Source organism: Cariama cristata, unplaced genomic scaffold (genome assembly GCF_000690535.1).
Source record: "Cariama cristata isolate BGI_N322 unplaced genomic scaffold, ASM69053v1 scaffold7767, whole genome shotgun sequence".
NCBI lineage: Eukaryota > Metazoa > Chordata > Aves > Cariamiformes > Cariamidae > Cariama > Cariama cristata.
Window position 1 is genome coordinate 22,684 of NW_009627036.1, and position 21,921 is coordinate 44,604.

Here is a 21,921-nt window from a genome sequence, read left to right on the forward strand (position 1 = left end):
TGATTTCTTACCTATTCCAAATGACAGTAAAATAATCCTGGCACACACATAAAGGCAGAAGGAACTGTTAAACTGAGTAGTATCACAAACAGATTCATAACCTACAGGCTGTTTCACAAAAAACTTGGTATGGATTGACTAGATTTTATCAGGTAGAAGGCAAAAAAAAGAAGCTTATATTCTCCATCTCTGTTGAATCCATATAGCTTGTTAGGCTTTCACAGAAAGCACCATAATCTGAACATTCAATTCAGTACCCAGAGTTTTACTGGAGACTAAGTATGACTGAAGTCTCAATGCAGCTCAAACAAAAACAAAACGTGTATTTTATCAAGGCTGTCCATATACGTAGCATGTAGTGTATAGAGGCTCTCAGTATCACAGTCTATGAAGTACTGAAAGATGTGATTAGCAGCCTGTAGAAGTGTGCTGAGAAAATATACTGAATCTCAGTTATTTCCTCTTTCCACATAGGTCTCACCCATGTTTGAGTGAAAAGATCTAGGAGTCCAGCTTTGCTCTCCAACGTCAATGTACTATGTCAAATCTTTACATCCTGTGATTCCACCATCTTGGCAAGTGTCTTCTTGATCCTCAAAGCGGTGAGCCTTGAGGCAGGATTATGAGCCCAGCATTCAGACATTAATTTCAATATTGCTCTTAAACACTGTAAAATAAAAACCAAAGGAACGGTATTGTAACAACTGACAAATCTGAGGTGTGTAATTTTCGTCTGCCGTCAGGCCCACATTTTAGAACTCTTAAGTCCAAATGTGCAACTTCTAAATTTTCTGCAAAATTGCAGATAGAGAACTATTATAAGCAGATCAACTTAAAAAGACCAACCCCAAAAAACAATGACCACATTCCAATCCTCCTTTTTCCTCCCCTTCACTGCCTAGTATTACAGTAGCTGGAACTAACTGAAGTAGTTTCACAAAGATGGATTATCAGAACTTACTAAAACTGAAGAACAGTGGTATAAAAATTGTAGCAATAAGCAGAAAAATCTCAATATATATGGCAGAAAAAATGTAAGAGAACTTTTTCACTGAAAATGAAGATGTGACAAAAGTTCTTTCAGCAGTCAAAAAATAGTATGGAAAAAACTGGGAATTCCTAAAAGAAATCAAGCATTGGGGGAAGAAAGGATATGGCACATCTAGCTTGCTATTGTGAAAGAGTTACACCTTACTTACTGTGTTCAAGCTGTGGACCTTTAAAAACACAATTAAATTTAATATTTCAGTTACATTGTGGCTTGCCCTGGAATGTACCAGTAAGAAAGAAAGAAAAAGACGAAATCTAAAACCACAAAGAAATCGCTTCATATTCCAGGAAATACCTTATGCCACAAACCGATATCCTAGATACATTAAGACTAATAAAACCAATTAAAAACTCATTTAAGTTCTATCTCCAATCAAAACGCTGAAATATATTCCACTATCTAAAAAGATGATCTCAATTAAAGTAGTATTCATACACTTGGATGCTGCTTAAGGGTATCTTCCCCTCAGATCACTGAAAAGATACATAAAAAATATGGTATTTTGAGTTTATTTCAAACACATCTTTCTCCTACTGTTGCTGTGAGGTTTTAAAAATATCAGAATGTCCGAATGTAGTCCTTAATTTACAATGTTTTAATAGTTATTAAACTACAATATCCTTCCATATTACTGAACAAACTGAACTAATTTTTCCCTTCAGCATACTCACTTCATCACTATTCCATCTATTCGATACTACAGGGCGTAGGCGTTTGACACACACCACTTCTCTCATGTCCTCATAGGATGGATCATTTGGCACCATGTCATAATATGGCAATTGATACTCTTCAACAATACCTGGAGATAATTGTGAAAGATCAAGAATCATTAAAAAAATAAAATGAATCTATATATCTACCTCAGATTTCCTGAGCCAGGAGCAAAAATTAACTGAATTTTGCGCCAAGGCAAACCCACCACACTGTTATACTGTGATAAAAATCTGAAAATTTCACTCTAACAATCAGACATTTACCAGAAAAGCTCCAATATTATGAATATTAAGTTTAATGGCTACAATAATTCCTTGCAGCCCCTTTGACTTTGATACCCAATGTAGAATTTGACATTTAATCCACTACATGCTACAAAGAAACAGGGAGAAAGCATAAGATGGAAGAAGAAGAGAATACAAGTAAAGACCTATAAGATCACAAAAGAAGAGTGAAAGAAAATGAAGGATGAGTCACAAAAATATGTGTAAGGTGAAAGTTGAATGACACCAGAAATGCAAGAAAGTATAACATAAGAATAATATCTTATCAGTTAAATTTTACAAGTTTTAGTAACAGCACAGGAGTGAAATACATCTGCATCCCACTATTTCTCCCAGACCAGGCACTCTGCTTTTTGAGCAAGGAAAAAAAGCCTGGGATGCTTAACTGTAACAATCAAAAAGGTTTGGTTCAGTGATTTTCAAGCTGTACTCTGGACAGATTGTTACTACTGCTTTTAAAGAACGCAAGCCTCTTGATATAGCAGGCTTGTTATATTATTTCCTGGCAAAGTATTGTTACAGTGAGACAAGGGCCTGGGAGATTTTATACAGAATATTTAAATGTTTACCTCCTGTGACGCAGCGCCGAGCCATTTCCCAAATGATAAGCCCAAAACTGTAGATGTCAGCCATGATGTATGGTTGGAAATGGTTTTTATTCAGGCTTTCATCTAGGACCTCTGGAGCCATGTAACGTTTTGTTCCCACTCTAGTATTCAAGGGAACATCAACTTCGTTTGTGTCACTATATGAAAATATTAGGAAGTTAGTGAATTATGGACTATTACAAGATACAGTATGAAATCCTCTATGATGCAATCACTACACTGCAAAGCTCCCATTGACAAACTAAATTTTATTTTTTTTTTCCTCTCAATACTATACTTACAATATATTGAACCCTGAAAAAGATTATCTAGAAAAATGATACTGCCTAGGGAAGTTCACGGTTCACTGCTTCTTTTGCAAGACATTGAAAACACATATGAAAAAAATTAATTAAAATCCACCATAAAGATGAGGATACTTGGTAACAACTCAGAAAATTATCTGCAAAGGCTTATTCTTCCTTCCAGGCTCTACTGTAGCAAAAGACAATTCTCTGGCTCCACTGAACTTAAAAAAAATAATAAAGAAAAGTATTTAATAATAGTTTTATGGTATTACTTATTCAATTAAGTTTCAACTCCCTTTACATTGTTCAAGTTTTCTGGCATAATTTATAATGAAACTACGTAATAGCAGTTTTGAATAACAAATGACTAGTCTCCTCTTCCTTTCCTCTACAAAACTACTTCTATTTTCCACAAAAAGTCTTTTCATTGTTCTCTTAACAACCTATTTTCATCTCGATACTTAGCAGCACTCAAAGGAAGAACAGCATTTTACTCTCAAAATTGAAAAAAACTGAAAGCATGCCATCAAATGATTCCACCTTCCTCTTAAACTGGATATCTGATGCATTAAAGAAGAAAATTATATAAAAGTTTTCCCTTTACAGAGGATTTGTTCATCTACCTGTTAAACTTGACTGCAAGACCCAAGTCTGCAATGCAGCAGGTTCCATTTTTCTTTATCAAGATGTTTTTACTCTTCAGGTCCCTGTGTGCAATAGCAGGCTTGCCTTGTGTCCCATAAATTTCTGTGTGTAGATGGCACAGACCACATGCAGCAGAATATGCCAGTTTGAGGAGAGCCCTGTTGTCTAGCGTAGTGCATTTCAGAAAATCATACAATGATCCATTTTCATGATAATCTGTAATCAAGTAAAGCTGTGTCCAAGAGCCAGTGCCTTTAATATCTGCAGCTATGAAACCTATGAAATATATAAACAAAGTTACCATTTATTTGTACATAAATTTTTTATGCAACAGATTTAGTAAGAATTCCTAAAGCTATATTGTCTTGGACTGTATCAGAAGATACCTGTTCCCCTTATGAAAACTAGTAACATAAAAGCTCAGCTCTCAACTATACATAAGGTTACCATTCCAGTCTTCCAGCAAACAGACTGCAGATACATTTCCAACCAAGAGTGGCAAATTTCCACCCTTTCAATAACATCTTATTAGCATACATTAAGGGACACTCAACTGGTTATTGCATAGAGCCCATCATATACCCCTCAAGCCACCCACTAAGAATTCCTCCTCCTTCACCCTCACACAAACCCTCCAGTAGCCAAACAATGTACTGCTTCCTTACCAAGGATATTTTCATGACGCATTAAAACAGTTTGGTAAATCTCTGTTTCTCGGAACCAACTGGCTTCTTCTGTGGTGAAAAACACTTTCACTGCGACTTTTTCACCCCTCCATTTGCCCATCCACACTTCACCATATCGTCCTTTTCCAACTTGCCTCACCATCTGAATTTGTTTGGCAATAGTGCGCTGAACCTAGGGAAGGGGAAAAAAAAAAAATTAAAAGAGGGGAAGGTGGAGGAGGGAAACCCAGCGATGAACCCAAAGTACCTGGACAAGCTGCTTGTCAAGTTTGGATTGCTTTGAATTTTGATCCCATTGTAAAATTTGTCCTATATTATTTTCCATTATTCTCATTTCAAACTCATTATTGCTGCCTCCGAGGAAGAATTGTATAACAAAACCAAAAAAGAGTAGATCAGCTCAACTTCTTATTTAATTCAGAAGCATTTGCTGGCATTCTGTTTGTTTCTATTTTACAAATAATTACAGTCATCTGTCTCACTGGTTAATTTTTATGCAAGTATTATATAGGATGGTGAATCAAAGACTATGAACAACTATCAGCCAATAAAAAGCAAATCTATTTTATTGGACAGTGGACACTAAGAAAAAAAATCTTTTGAGTTCACTTAATTAGATACTTGTATTATCCATTCATTGCATTTTTATCTTAATGTCTGTAGGGCCTAATTTTTCTTTAAATTTTGCTGACGACAACAGATTTCCTAACAATACAATCTGATTTTGCACTTCATTTTAGTCAATTACGTGAAGATGGGCTTTCATACGTTTAGTGCATACTATATCTTTCATAGTTATTGTACATAAAATAATCAACATACTGTACAGATAAACTACTTTGTTCTAGGCATTAGGTACAAACCAAACTTTGTATTTGACGGAGAGAAGTTCAGTGAAGAAAAATCTTAGTTTATGATTTACCAACAACGGTAGTCCTGATCCACTCCCAGAACTCTGGGACTGGTCAATAAGGTCTTTTAGTGACTCCCCAGCTGGAATAAATGCTTCATCTTGTTCCAGGTCACGATTATAACAGTGCCTCTTTGCCATCGACTTACAGTAATGCCTGCAAAAGAGGAGAAGTTAAGCTGAACAGCAAAACACTCTTCAAACTAGACAGTAAATTGAGCTAGGAAAAAAGCTACTTAAATGTACAAGTTTCCTTAAAAGAAAAATATAATCAGATTTTACTGTACCTTTTTTTTTCAGAAATGTAACTTACATAGTTTTTTAATATTAAGAAGTTGTTGTAATGCATGTAGAAGCACATCAGTTTATTATGAGTCAGGTGGAAAAAACAGCATTTTTAATACACAGCTCACAGCCAGTGTTACTAGTGTACACTGCTGGTTTTGGTTTAAACTAACAGACTGAACCTTGAACCATGGCAGAGGAGGCGGACACACGGACACTTCTGCTGAAACTGCTAGAACAATGATCACCTCCAGCATACGGCTGGAGCTGACAGAACCAGGCATAGTCTCTTAAACGGCACCTGCAAGAATTGCCATAGCTCGGCTGGTCAATTACTTAGTTTTGAAACACAGCAGGAAAAGGAAAAGTTATAAAACACATTCTTGTCACGTTAGGTTTGCAAAAGCACTTTACAAAGGTAAATCTCAGAAGTAGATGAACTTAGCTATCAAAAGTGACTGAAGATCCAAAAACATAAAAAGCATCAAATACTCCTGTTTACTGGATGCTACAGCATTGAAGTTATATGTAGCTTAGAAAACTGTAAACACTTTGTAGCCAGAGGAAAGGATCAAATTCACTTAAATTCTATGTTGTGAACATTTCATTTTACATAGAAATGCAAACTGCTATCCACAGAAATGTGAAATTAAACTACAACTGTTTCACTTCCAATCTATTTTTATCAGAAATACATATGATTGACTGAGTACATTTACAAAAGAACTGTTCTGTTCACACTTATTTGGGAAATTAAAAACATTGCCAATAAAGAAAGTGCTTCCCTTACTTGTAACAAAAGCAGCTAAATAAGATGATCATGACAATTATGCAGACCGCCATAGAAATCAACACTGCCATCCAACGAATGCTGCCATCAAAAAGTCCATCTATTAAAAAAGAAAAAAAAAAGGAAAGTTTCCAAAGTCTACTAATTAAACATCTATTGTAAACAGTGTATTTGTATACTGTGTATACAATGTGCACAATCGGAAACATGGGAGGTTTTGTTGGAACATCAGGAAATACTTCTTCACTGTGAAGGTGATCACACCACTGGCACAGGTTGCCCAAAGAGGTTGTGGAGTCTCCCTCCTTGGAGATACTCAAAAGCCATCTGGACATGGTCCTGTGTAACAGGCTCTAGGTGGTCCTGTTTGAGCAGGGGGGCTGGACCAGACAATCTCCAGAGGTCCTGCCCAACCCTCAACCAGTCTATGATGCCGTGAGAGTATGTGGAGCCACTTGCAAAACGTCAAAAAAGGGCAAGACAGCTGATGCATATAACATACCAGTTCATATGAAATTACACAAAATTTATAGTGTTTTAGCATTAAAGTATTCACACTAGAAAAGCAGAGGTAATTTCATTTGGATGACAACTGAAAAAAAAAAGGATTTAACTTGAGATTTTGGAGTTGTTGGTTTTGGTTGACTCTTGTTAGTTGGTTCTTAGAAGTAGAGATGAAGGATTTACAGCAGTAAAATTCTAAGAAGGTATTAAGCAGCAGTTAAACCAGTACAACTTGTCTAGCAATGAATGAGTAAGCACGTGAAAATGCAAACTATTTTCACTGGGAAAAACAGAAAGAAGAGAATCAATTTACAGTAGGTCACAGTTAAGATATATTCATCATGGCAAAAGCACAGCAGAGATTAAGAAAAATGTTTTAAAAAAAAGAGAACAGGCTGCGGAAACAGAATAAAAACAGATCAGAAGATCACATGCAGATCAAGATATGAGCAAACTGAGGAAGAGAATAAAAATACCATGACTGACTGATGGAGGAAAAGATTAACTTGGAAGTGGCAGAAAAGGAAAACTGGAAATAGAGTACGAAGTGTACTACAGAGCTTCATATCAAAATTACTTTGTAAGGAAAAAACAGATCTGTGCAATATTGTAATTACATTTTCTCCTTATTTTTATCTGTTGAGCAGGAAGAAGAGAATCCACATAGCATTTATTAGCAGCAGTGTGAACATCTAGGAGCTGTTTACCTGTACTATCAAGTGGTGGTAATGTTGGTTGTAAATCCTGATTGCAGAAATCAGTCCGACAGCACTCAATTGTTCGACGTAATTGTGCTTTAGGTGAGTCCTGTTGAATGAGAATTGAATAAACTTTCAGACTTTGAAGTGATCAGCTAGGACAGGGACAGGTGATGCAATGGATACAACACAGCACAGACAAAAGTTTAAGCTATTTTATTTCAAAAACCAGTTCAACCTCACCATTCAACGTATGGGACAACTTCACAGTGGCAGACAGGCATCATCTAATCTCTTTGAGTGCATACGTTCTACGTTCGCTATTTTTATTTTTCATGGAACTTTTTTCCATGCACAGAGATAGATTTTTTCCATGCACAGAGACAGATGGTTTCTACTTAAGTTGCTATTTCATACGTTGCAAAATTTTAAAGTTTGGTCAAAAGCAGTTAATTGTATGCTAAATAAACACTGTTTTTAAGACAAAAAACCCTCAATCCCTTTAGAGGTTTTTCTCTTGCACTCATCGTAGCAGCACCGTTTGCTTCAAAAACATCTTCAGAACACCATATAAAAGACATATAAAAGATGGAGGGGCATGAGAATTAATCTGAAAGTAAGACATGAATACAAGTACAAGAACAACTTCAGGAGGTCATCATGACACCTCAGGTCTGATTTGCAGTAACCCTAAATAGTGCTTCCAAAAAGCAGTGCTACTGGCAGTTACATTACATAGAAACTCAAGTCCTAGAGATTTAACATTGAGTAACCAAAAAACAGTGATAGCATTTTGGGGCAGGGCAGGGAGGGGGGAAGAAATCTAGCAGGTGATTACCTCTGAACGTTTTGTTTAATGTAAGCAATGTGACAAAAGAAAAAGTAAAATCCAGTCTTCCAAGGCAATGTTCATTTGCCCAGCTAGTGCTGTACCCCTGTCTTCTAAACAAATCCTTGCTTTAACAACTGTATTTTCAGTTTCAACTTTTGTAACAGATAAAGAAGTTCTAAGGGCAGCAGTCTGTTTAAATATACCCCTTTAAATCAAAAGCAAGTTATATTCATGCAATTAACAATACATAACTTTTCTAGAAAGAAAAAAAAAAGTTGTTACATGTCGGACAAGAAAACACACATTTGACAAACTGTGTACATGTTTCAAAACTTTAAGGGAGTTCCTGTGTAATCTGTGAAGATAACCCCTTATGATTAGGGTCTTCTGTCAAATGAACTGAAGAAAACAAGAAATTCCAAATTAAATCAAGAAATTCTGCATTAAGACATAAACTACTCAGATCAATTAGGTTGACTATAAAATTGTCTCTTCAAATGAGAAAACAGCTGACAGAAGTAAAAGGTTGATGTCTTCTGTTCATTTTGTCATTGGCTTACAGATACTTGCAGAGAACTCCAACAAGCTAGGATTCTATTCCAATCTTTGCTCAAACATCATTAAGTGTCCTTTCTGCTACTACTACTACTCACCCACGACTGTTCAGTCCCATTCTCCTCAGTGGTAAACGCCAACATGCAAAATTCTATGATTGCAGTTGTAAACTACAGAGAGTTAAACAGCCTGGGCAGCTTCCCTACATAATTTCTATAGAGATCTTAAATTTTAATGATATCTTTTAATGATATCTCATTTTTTTACCTTGCACTGGAAGTCTGAACCTTCATACTTCATGCAGCCAGAAGCAAGTGTGGGTTCTCCATGTTCATCTTCCTCAATGATAGCAAAGCAATGCCCATTAGTTCTGGAATAAACATATCACTTGTGTTTTACCAGCATATTTGTTTAATATGCAGCATCAGCTGACCACAAACCCTCCATGAATACTAGAAAGGACAGAACATTGTAGGGACATTTTCTCCTGAATATTCTGTCTTCTACTTCCTAACCCCCGCTTTGAGATTGCTCGTATCCAACCATAAACGCGCATAGTTTAGAAACAACTGAGGGGGTGGAAAAGTAGAGAACTGAAAAGGTTTACTGACTGCAATTTTATAGGTTAAAAATAAAATAAATTCACTTGTGTCTGTTCTCAAAACTGCAATGACACACTCTCAAAGAGAAGTCCCAGTATGTGAAAGGTGGCTGTTTCAAGGTCAAAACATCAGCTACACTTTTCCCACATAAGCTCTCTCAAATATTGAACCTTTAGGGCAAAACAAATAAACAAATACCCAAACCCACTTTCTGAAGTTGACAGGAACAAGTTAATTACATTCTTCAAAAGAAAAAAAAGGGCCACTTCAATTCCTCATCATCTCTTTATACAAATGCTTTGATTTCTGTGCTACATGAAAGGGTCGACACATTTTTAAGGAACCCCAAACCAATTGGCAATGGTAGGTCTGCCCTTTCAATACCTCTAAAATTAAGATTTTATTAAGTAAATCAAAATTCATTCATTCATTCCCTCAACACAGATACTGAGGAAAACAAATCTAGAAATATTTTTGTTTGCCAAAAAAACCTTTTCTTTAAATGAATGTAAATAAATGCAGATTTGGGAAGCATAATGCCATATAATATCCTGCACATGAACACTGCAAAAGTGTTATTAACTCTAACAGTTTTATTATCAGAGTAATGATCTATACAGCCATTAGTTAAGAGGTGAAAAAATTAGTAAGGCCTATATTGATTGCATACACCAGAGGGCGATAAAAAGCCAAAAATAAATACCAAAGGACTTGAAAGACAAAATACTGCATCATAACTGAACATTTTCTAGCTGCAAAATTGTTTGTAAAACACTATCTGTGTTTACATTTAAAAAGATAGTAGTGTTTATTCCACCTCCTTGGGTTGCACAAAAACTGCTTTATCTGCCAAGTGACAGCTTTAGAGAGGTTTAGTATTATGTGTTAAAAGTGAAGACTCAAATTACAGTAGCAAGTAATGTCTTTTCTACTATGTATCTTTATATTAGTTCTTAGAGAAGAAAACAGAAGGACCTTAAACATGGAACTGCAAATGAAGAGAAAAAAGGAAAAACAAGGACATTTCACAACATGAAAAAAACATCTTAAGCAAGTATGTAATGAATGCATGCATCTGTTAGGATTCTTATGCCTATCAAAGTTAAAACTACCCCCCTGTCCCTGTATGTTCAGAACCTTTTCTTTCCCCCTCTCCACCTTTCCCTCATACTCTACAACAAATGAACATGTAACAACAAGAATTCTCAGTAAATGGCTATGTTGCTAACACTACCTTTTGACTAACAGGCAAAGAAATATTAGACTAAGCAAGCAGGTGGTCCTATCAGAAGGTTTAAGACTTGGGTCATTTAATACTCACCCCGTTACAAAATGCTACAGGCTGCTTTTAAAACCTCAGTCCTTCAAAGCAGTTGCTGGGGGCAAAACGACTAGTTGCAAATGGTTCTAAGGTATGGTGAAAGTCACACTGTTTACATACAGATGACCACGGGTTTTAGTGCTCAGCTTTCCACAGAACTAGTGAGTCTAATCAATTACGGTCAAATCACCTGACAGAATCTCAGTCAGCACTCTAGAGATTATTTGAGCAAAAATGAGCCTCTTCAAAGAGCCTCTTCTACCCTGTATGCAATACTTACATGCATGTGTTATTAACAGCATCATCTGGACAATGTCCTGAGCAGTAGCACTTAAGAAAAGGTAAGGTGTCCTCTGGAGCAAGTGTTACTCCATTTGCTTGTTTCTTTTGGTCAGGATTTGTCTTCATTCCTGTGCCATGGACATTTAAAAAAAAAAAATAACCCAAGAAAATATTTTTGCATCTCTCTGATAACTGTTCAAGAGCTTTACAGGAAAACATGACAACAGAATAATTATATTAACAAATAATTGAACTATACAAGACATAAGAGCCTCCTCTCCCAAGATTATGGCAGAAATTTGAATTAATCATTTCATTCTAGAAATACCTAGCTCAAATATTTTGTATCTTAACAGCAGATCTTCCAACCATAATCAATATGAACAGAAAGAGGATACTTTTCCTTTTTCAGGTGAGGCAGAAAAGTAGTGATGTAGCTGGCAAGAATTTTCTGAAGAAAGCCTCATTGATGTGTTTAGAAAACCAAATTACTGACCGCTTGATAACCACAACAGTATAATTTTATGCATGACTGAACATACTTAATATGCAATTTTCTAATTTTCTGAAGTCATTTTTTATGGATTCACTGTCTCATAGAAGAGCAGTAATAACTCCAAAATCTCTTGGGTTTTTTGATCTCTGTATGCATTAGTACTTCAAAACAGAGCTGAAGTAAATCTTGTTTACAAATTAAATTTCAGTAAATGACATGAACATCCACACAAACGAGCTTTCACAGAATAAAAATAGGTCTAAATTACGTTCCAAGTAGCCCTCAATTTCTCAACAGGATGAGAGCTGAGCATCGTTTGTTTGAGTTCATATTATTAAAGTGTTTTTGTGAACATAGGCATTCAGAAGAAAAACTCCATCTGTTCTCTTCTTACCAAAGAAAATCCAAGAAAAAAAGTTTAGGAACTTTACCTACCTGATTTGGATTATGTTTTGTGACTACTACATGAGATGAGAACATCTTCACCCATCTCCTCCAGCTTTAGTATGCATAATTTTACCAACAGAATATCTCTTTCTGTCCATCACCTAACAGTATTCTTGGCTATAAGTTTTCAAGGTGTGAACCAAATAAAGGTAGAAGAGCTGTGAACAGACTACCACCTGCACCGACACAATTCACAGCAAGCCTCTGCGAGAGGCTCAGTGTGCAAGGTAAGAGAACAGCCAGTTAGGACTGATAGAAGCTTTTACAAGTTCAGTTATAACTAAAAAAGTAGAGGTATCTCAGTACCTCTCAAAAAGATTTTAGCCATAATAAAAGTTTCAATTTATCTAAGAATAAAAAAAATATATATTTTGACCAGGAAACTCATGGTCTCTTTTAACAGATTCTTCTGGCTTCCTGTCAAACCCACTGAACACTAGCTGTAGAGTAATGAGAACACCACTCTCATGCTGTACCTTGCTTGAAAGATGTGCAGAAAAACTAGATTAGAACCATGTGCAGATACCACCCCCTGTACCACTCTATTGCAACATCCACTGTATCTTTCAGCCAAATATGCAATTTATGAAATTTGACCTTATTGTTCTGAAAAAAGCAGGCCTGCAGATATCTTTATCTGATTAATACAGCACACCCACTGCATTGTCCCGACTGAGCGATTTCCCTGAAAGTAATGAAACTGTGCTTTTTCAGATACAACTAAGAATATATCCTAAGAAAGTACAGCAACATTTACCTACATCCTCAAATCACTTAGCTATATTTTATTTGAAACGCAGTTTTCAAACAGTACTTCAGTAATGCCGGAGTCAAATATTCCCAGTATGTACAGACTGTTAACAGAAAGAAGGTCCAGTGCTACAATAACAGTTTACCTGTGCAACAGGTATTTCTGATTTAACCAAAAGGAATTTTGCATATATGAAATAGTAGCTCCTCCATCTGTCCCCTCTCTCTTTCTACAGATTTCTTCCCAGTAGAAACTGAAAGCTCATTTCAATACTGTGCAACAGCTGTTACACAACATTCTGTACTCACATTTAAGAGATCCTTACCTGCGCAGAGAACAGGTAATTCTACTTAATATTTAAAGGAAAAGCCACTCCATATGTACAAATACTGTCTTTCCTTCTAATTTTGTTGAACTACTAAGGCATCTTTCCTAATTAATGTCATAAAACCCCTTTATCTTAAAGAGACATTCCACATGTTAAAAGTGAATACTTTATGATCTATGTCTCACAGTCACTCATCCATCTTCCTACTCTGAGCACTGAATGCACCATTTTTTCATTTTGTTAGAAGAGAAATCAAGGAACCCTTAAAGCACGGCTTCTCCTAGCTCAGAAGAGAAGGAACAAAGTTTTCATGCAGGTCTGGGATCTTTTAAAGCAGTATTATTCTTTCTAAACTAACAATGAAGTATGACTATATCAAACTTTTATGCTAAAACTTAGATGAAATACATTTTTCCTCTTTATTTATTATAATGGATTGTATAACAAGATTTATGAAGAACACATACCAAATAAAATCCATAATAGATAGCCATATTTTCAAAGAGTTAGCATCTATGTATTTTATACAGTTTATATAGGCAAAGACTTTTATTCAAATCAAAACCGGACCACAATTTCATTATCTTCGTGATGTGAAATGATACTCCATGGTAGCCTGCTTTCACCTTACAGGTAATATCTGAATTGCACAAAGAATGGGGAGACAGGGGAATCACTTTCCTCTTGCACTTTTACTTTCTAAGACCATAAAGAGAACTCTTATTAAACAGGAGTTTAATTGAGTATCCAGAGAAGGAAGAAAAAGGAAAATATTGAGACTGTTTGGAATCACTTCAGAAGAAAGTTTTTAATAGCCCCCCATCTAGATATTATCCGTAACTGTACCTTTACTGCAGCACTACAATTCACGCTCAGCATTTCAAAAAAGACTAGTGTCTATCTTAAAGATGCTAGGTATGGGGATGGGAGTTGAATGTGGAAAATGACTTGGCTCCCATTCACCTGAGATGTTAAGAGGGCAGATCAAGATCTGAATGGGGTCACAGGATGTTTCATTGCTGTTTCTCCTCGTTAATAGGCACTGGGTAAATGAACATGAGTGAATGAAGGATATGCCTAAATGACATCTCGCTTCAGAAACCACCTGACCTTCTTGCGCCAGTGCTCTCATTATCCCCCCACCCTCAGAGCTCCACCCCTCAAACATGCACGCTGCTTCATCTTCCTTCTGGGAGCAGGACAGAGAGAGGGAGGATCATGTTTTAGGGATCTTGTGACATGACACTACTTGATGATGTAATTAATGGCTTCTCTGTGACACATACAGCTGTCAGCTCTGCGGTGCAGCTAAGAAACACGCATACACAAATCTCACATAACCTTCAAAACTGTAAGTGTTATCCATTAACACACACAGCTTTGAAAGAAAAAAGTTTGCACTGAAATACAGTACCCAGAGATTTCAAGCACAGCAAAGCTTCCTTCTCCATTATTTCCTACCCTCTACCTGGAAACTGCACAGGGCTGGTGGGGCAAAATAACGTACATTAGCAGCAAATGAACTCTCACATGCTGGAGGACTTGTTCAAGATCCTGGACCAGTTTCAGTCTGTTTGTCCAGCCTTGAGAATGATAGTATCATGTATCTTTAAACATACAAACTGCTCTATAACGTGTATTTTACCACATTTCAAAAACTTAACAACTTTCAACGAAATAGAGTGATGGTGAGCTGGAACATTCTCTTCTTCTCATGTAACCACAGTATAAGACAATAAAGAGAAACAAGCTGATGGGGCTTTAAATTCCCAGTTCGTCATCTGCTCTGCGCCATCACAACATTGTCTCATGCATACTGCATTAATTTTAAATTTCTAGATGTGTGAACAACTGCTACAGATAAGATGACATTTAAATGGCTTTTTGTTTGAAATTAAAAGTTTTTGAATAAAAAAGAACATCTGCCAATGTACTGTATCCAGCCCTTGACCGAAAATATAAATTACTCAAAGAACTACTTCCTCCAATCATAGAAAGTAAGTCCGACTATAAAATGTATTTTAAAGAAGCACAGTATATTAAAAATCCCACTAGGTTAGAAGGGTAAGTCTACTTGAAAGCACGGCTTCAAATACTAATACTAGTATTAATATGGATAATCTTTAAAAGGTACTGTGCGTGACAGTGAAGTATTAATAACCACTAAAAACTGAGCTAACTTGGTTGCAACTCAATCCGAGGATACATATGTAATTTCATAAAGCCTTCTGATCTAAGAAAAGATTTGTGTAACCCATAAAAAACCAGTTCTATTAAGAAATGCAGAGAACAGTAAGTGAAAGATGAAAAATACAAAAGCCAAATTATGTCTGTAATCTCTTGCTTAACTGTACCCCATCTTACCTCCACGAATAAAGTTGCAATGCTCGAACTAGTAGTCTACAGCATTCAAGTTGTTCAACAGCTTTCTGAATTCATAATATAATGTTCCACATAAACCCATTTTTATTCCAGAGTACATTATCCTTAAAAGGGATTTATCCTAGCAGAACTACAGCACTACCAGCATTTCTCTGTAGCTATTCTGATCCAAGCTTGTAAACCCCAATAAATCCAATAGTTAAATAAAAAGAATCTTTGACAGAAGACCACCTTCACCTGCCTTCCTGCTGGTGCTAAAGCTGTTTGAAGGGGCTAGCTGACACTCAAGGCTTGCCCACACTGGACTCTTTTCATAAAAGATGAAAGTTGTACCAAAGCTCTTTATGTTAGATAAACCTTCCTTATCAAAAAGACATACCTTGAAATTTTTATTTGCTTGAAATTTATTTTGCAAGAAACAAACTTTCTCTTGCTTTAGGATGCAGATACTGCAAAATCATCCACTCCAACAAGGACATTTCACCGTTCTGCCTACCGTTTCGTAACGATTTAACATGTACTGCTACGCGAATGAAACCTCAGTATAACTGATACAGCCTGAGTAAAATACTACCACTTTTTCTTAAAACACAAAATAATTAAAAAAAAAAATCAGAAAAACCCCACATTTTTATGAGTGCAAAGGAAGTATCTTAAATGCTTCTATGAGCTCTGTGTCTGGCATTTTAAACATAATTCTCCCCATAGTGCTTTTTTATATATCAAGGCTCTAGTCTCCAAAGACCAGGCATGTTACAGGGAGCTCCATCTAGCAGAACTGGTTCTTAAAAATCACAGCACGTTCCCAGACTACTTGTTTAAAATCTCTATCACCCTCCAGCTCTCCCAGAGGCCACACCAGCGTTCAACACAGGCAGCCTCTGCCCCTCTACCTTCCCAACCAGCAATCCCCAGCCTCTGCTCCCACTTCCCTTCCTCAAAAGAGTCACTTCTGAAGACTACTCTCTGTTCTTATGTATTCAATACAAAAGCCAGAGACAAGAAAATTCTACGTGTATTTTACTTTAAAAAAAAGTACGTTGCACTCTAAATTAAATTAAATGGACTTTTAAAGAATAAAGTTACCTAAAATTAAAGGTGAAATTATAATAAAGAAATATATAACCTTTTAATAATCCATTAAAATAACCTTAATCAGACAAATATTTAACAATACATGTTTGTTGCCCATGTTTTAAAGACAGATGCAGCCATTAATTGGGGAAAGCACTGATAAATAGAACTACGCTCTGCTCAGGTTCTGAAAACTCTACGTTCCTTCTGCAGATTTTAGAATATTTTCTTTATTTCAGATTAATTTATATGTTTTAATTCAGTAACTATTTCACCTGAAATTCAGAAAGCACATAAAACTAAAAAAAGTAATATCCTTTTCTATATCAAACCTTTGAATAAAAGTATGACAGTGAAATCAAATGTCAACAGATTTTTTCAGTTCACTAACAGACAGTGCCAACATATTTAACATTAACACCAATTATTCTTAAATTTAACTTTCAGTAAACCTTTCTTCATACATATTGAATGCTATTAATACACTTTTAGTCAACTAATTTCAAGGATTAAAACACTGGTCTTCTGCGGTGTCTCTGAAGAACACATAAAGGTGTGATGAACCACATATTTAACGTTACATCATATAATAAAACTGACAGTAACAAAGTACAAAATTCACGAGAACGTGTTAAGTATACATTAACTACTCCGTTACATATATTGATGAGTTATGGTCATCAATGCATTATAAAAACAAATAACGAACTCTACTTGGAAGTAAAACTGGTTCTCCGAACTAAAAACCTGCACCAGTGGGAAGACAAAAGCATATTTACTGCAGTTCTCGAGTGCAACCAAAGCTAATAACCTCTTGCCTTAGATAAGCAAAAGTAAGTGGATGAACATGCAGAGCAAGTCACAGGTCTAAAGATATTGCAAAGGTCTTCCACAGCAAGAAAGGAAATACAAAAATGTTCTTCTTGAAAAGGCTGCTATTAAATCTAGCCATCTGCTACCCAGGCTTATTTTCAATCCTTTCTCAATGTAAGTGAAAGTCCCACAAGCTATGAATGAGATATAATCCAAAGGGCAATCATGTGTCCTGCTGCTCTGTAGTACTGACCTGAGAAAGAGCAGCTGTTCACCAAAAATGTCATGGAATTGCCTGTGTTTTCTGCCATGGTTTAAAGAATATTTTCATATTAATCAACAGATGCAGCCATTTGTTTTTTAAAGTTACCTATTATGGAATCTGGTGTGTATATATACATGCACATGTACAAAAACACTTGCTATATTATCATTCTTTCAGATCTTGGTAAGCCCTGAAATTCCTACCATTTTGAAGAAGCCTCCTAAACAAGTGAGGGAGCAAACCATTAAGCTGGGTGCCAGTCACTGGAAGTACACAACACACTGCGTATTTCTACTTTCTCTGCTTTTCTCTCCGCTTTCTGTAAGTCACATGAATTCTCTTCAAATTCCTCGTAATGTGTCTTCACCTTTACTGGTTCCTTTATCATGCATTTTTGTAACATCCCGCATATATTTTCCTTGTTGAAACTAATTTTTCCACTTTTAGTTTGCATTTTTTAAACTTTTCACTTTCAATTTCCTCTTTCGTATAAAAATTCCGAATACTTGATTGATGAATATCAGCTTTATTGTTCCCCCCACCCCCCAAGCACAACTCCTCCATGAATCTAGGGACAAGCAGAGAGACTTGACTGTTTTTCTACTCACCACCCCTAGAAACCAAGCATATTTCATATGTTTGAAGACAAGCCCTTAGGCAACTTGCATCAAAGAACCAACAACATTTCAGCAAGCTCAACTTTCCCATGGCTTTCAGAACTTGCTCAGTATTGATTTGAAAGTCATAAATATTCCTAAGACAAGGCAATTTCTTCTTTAGAAGATGGGGGAAAAAAACCGAACAACAACAACTTACAGAGTCTTTAAAATTAATTTGGCTATATTATTTATTAGAAGTTATCTACTGAAGCATTATGAATAAATGTGATCATGGAAAGAGTTAACATAATTTAAGTCCACTACAAGACCTGTATATTTGTATTATTGTTTCTATTTGTATCTAGAGAGAAAAATATTTGTTCCTTTGGTTGCTATTGCCTTTGAGTAAAATGCTGAATATTGACTAATGCAAAGGGGTAACCATGACTTCAGTAAGAACAACAAAGCATATCACTCACTCCCAACTGCAAGGGACGAAGCTGGTGTCTTCTGCAAGAATCAGCAAAACTGCTTGAACAGTAGTAGAACAAGCTCCACTGCCAAATGCTATGTCTGAGAGTATTTTAATGTGGAAGAGACATCCAGAAGTCACCTGGTACCACCACCTGGTCAAAGCAGGACCAACTTTTAAGTGAGACCAGGTTGTTCAGAGTCATTCTGGTAAAGTTTTGACTCTAAGGACGGATACTGCACAACCTCTCCAGGTAGCCTGTTCTAATGCTTAGCCACATTCACAGTGAAAATTTCTTTCCTAATTTCTCACCAAAATTTCCTTTATTGTGATTTGTGCCCATTACCAATCTAATCACCTTAAAGCTACCTGTAAATATTTGTAAATCTGTACTATAAATGTCAAGTATACCCAAACTAGGCTATTCCTGCCTAAATAGATTGAGCTATTTCTTGCCAATCAAAAATTGTATGTCCACAACAGGAAAAGGGACTGGGCTTGAGAATTTCTCTCTCCCAACTTAACTAATATAACAAAGATGGAAGAATCCTGGATTTATGTTTGTTTTGTTGTTTTCAACCTTGAAATCTTTGCTGCAATGGCAAAGCTTCAAGCGAAGACCCATGCTCTTCCCCACTCCTGAAATACGTGTGTGCATGCATACACACACACACAGAGTGAATCAAGCTAAACATCAGCCCTTGAAGCACATACCTACAAGTTAGGAGACAATATTCTGAGCCCCTGCAGGCTAAAAAGATGAAAGCGCTCAAATAACTTGGTAATTATACAGGAACACTTGTCCAGTTTTGGAAGAAAAGCGTTTACAATTCTGTAGTCTGTACTCAATGACGCACAAGCTTTCAGTGCTTGTGGTAGTCTCCTGGACTGAATGCCACAGGAAACTCAAAAGGAAGAAAGACAGTGTTAAATAAAGTGCAATTCTGCACAGATCCAGAGTGAAGCCTTCTGTTCCATAAAAGCTTAGCTGTGGATGTGTGTGTGGGATGGTACTTGAAAGAGCTTAAAGATGATCCTCCTTGCGCTGAGGCACTATTCATTTAGTTCAGGTCTTAGTGTAGTTGACAGCTCATCCCTGGTCAATTCCAGGTAAATATCTTCAGTGTCATTCATATTTACTGCTTAATAAAGGTTTGGGTTACATTTACGGGTATAGTCTTGTGCTCTGCTTAAGTGCTTCTCCCCCACCCAGGTTAGAAGCTGCAGCAGTTCCCAAATACACCTTGGCACTTAGTTACAGGACGATAAATACCAGCACATGGGAAGAGGCAGGATCAAGTGGCTTGGAAGGGGCAGGCCCATTAGCATTTGATGCAAGCCTGCTCTTAAAATCAGTTGTCAAGTTATGTATCAAGCATAGTCCAGTTATGAGACAGCTCTGCTAAATCCTTTAATCTAATATCGCAGGTAGACACCAGAAATGGAACAAAAAGGTTGTCATTTGGGTACTTACCAGGCTTCCTCCTCTGCCCACTTAAATGGGTTCATTGAATTGTTATTCTTAAAAGTAAATAGCTCAAAGAATATCTCAAAATAAAAATCAAGCACTAAGCAGTAATTGATGTAAGCATGGAAAGAGAATATATAATTTTCTATATTCAAGTATTAAAATGGTAGTACCAATTTAGTCTTGTCTATTTCCCTCGAAACACAGGGAAAGCCCTGTGTAGTCAACTCAAACATCGGAGAGGTGCACAGCTGGGAGAGCAAGAAATTGTACACAGAGACCAACTGCGGATCTACATGCTTGACAGACATGCAGAGCACTACTGTTCATGTCCCAAACATGAGAATGCAATACCACTAACAGCTCAGATACCATTCTGCTATTCTGACACTTCCCTCAACTACAAACAATTACAGAATCAGATCTGCCAGGTACGGTTGCTAATGACTGAGGAAGTAATAATAAAATGGCTTTTCCCACAAATTATTTATAATCTTTATACTTAAGCTTCAAATCCCGATAGAGCATGAGACAGTCACATTGATTGGTTCCCAATACTTTTCAATTCAACCCAATTTGACAAAGGAGTTAAAGTTCTAACGATAACTGGATTTCCAGAAGTTTTTGATAACTGGTGGCTGGAAAGACAACAGACACACAAACGAGTATCTTCGCTAACTGAAAGCCAGGCTATTGCAAACATCCCACAGCCTCACCTCAGCCAATCTAGCAGGCGTAACAAGTTTATTTAGATTAGTTACGCCTCACTATCTCTTGGCTGCTGGGAGAACCAGAAAGCATGGGGAACTGTGCACTGCAATTTCTCCAGTGGGTCAAGTTTAAAGGGATCAAAGATGCATACCTATAGGAAACTGAAATTCAGAAAGTCAAATCTTCGATTCTGCTGCTCAATTCTGCTATCGTCTCTATTTAAGCATTTGCTAAAACAGACTTAATCTACAATCTATACTACAACAACACACGACCACTATAATGTCGTCCTTTTTAGGAAGTGTCTACATGGTATGTCAGGCAGATAAACCACCTGCCTGCAGAAGAACAACAACAACAAATAATTAAAAAAACCTTACCCCAACCACCAGCATACACTCAACTCAGTTACAGATCAAAAATATATCCTTATTTCAGCTAGTACCTATTTACCTTGAACATGGAGAATGACAAGCAGATAGGCTCCAAGCAATTGTTCATAAACCCTCAATCGAGTCATTGTTCACTTTTAATCCTTCCTGTGCAAGGCGACTGGTTCTTCTGCTTGACAAATGTTAAGCTTAGTCTGTTCGGTGAAGCCTAATACACGATTTGGTGCTTGACTGCAAAGATGCTTTTGTAACTGTTCCAACTTCGTTTCCTGAAAGATACAGTAAAACAAAGTGTTGAGAAACTCCTTGCATTTCTGAAACAAGAAAAAACCACTGATCACAACCATGTGTCATCAAAAAATAATTAAAAATGCACATGTTTATTAAGATTAATAACTGAAAACATTAGCCACATTTACTATCCAACTGAATAGCAGCGTTCTTCTAACAAACATGTTTTTGGTAATAACCCACAGGAAACCTTTTACATTCCTATCAAAAACATAGATATGTTAACTCACTAGTCACAGACGTATATTTTAGACTCATATACAGCTATCGTAGGTAGTATTCAACAGATTAACAAGTAAATCTGTTTGAAAACTCTTTTCTTTACAGAAATTAAAATTTATACTTATTATTTTTCTTAAAAATGAAACTCAATGG

At 36.4% G+C, this 21,921-nt stretch overlaps 1 protein-coding gene across 1 annotated transcript; it reads right to left on the reverse strand.

Moving 5' to 3' along the window:
- Nucleotides 1–271: 271 nt before the first annotated feature.
- Nucleotides 272–21,383, reverse strand: BMPR1A (bone morphogenetic protein receptor, type IA). Its single transcript, XM_009704291.1, is given in 12 exon segments — nt 272–667; nt 1,723–1,853; nt 2,622–2,797; nt 3,571–3,868; nt 4,258–4,450; nt 5,201–5,345; nt 6,264–6,363; nt 7,475–7,574; nt 9,120–9,222; nt 11,056–11,199; nt 19,361–19,371; nt 21,309–21,383. Coding segments are annotated over 12 exon segments (1,602 nt in total). The 3' UTR covers nt 272–541.
- Between the last annotated feature and the right edge of the window lie 538 nt (nt 21,384–21,921).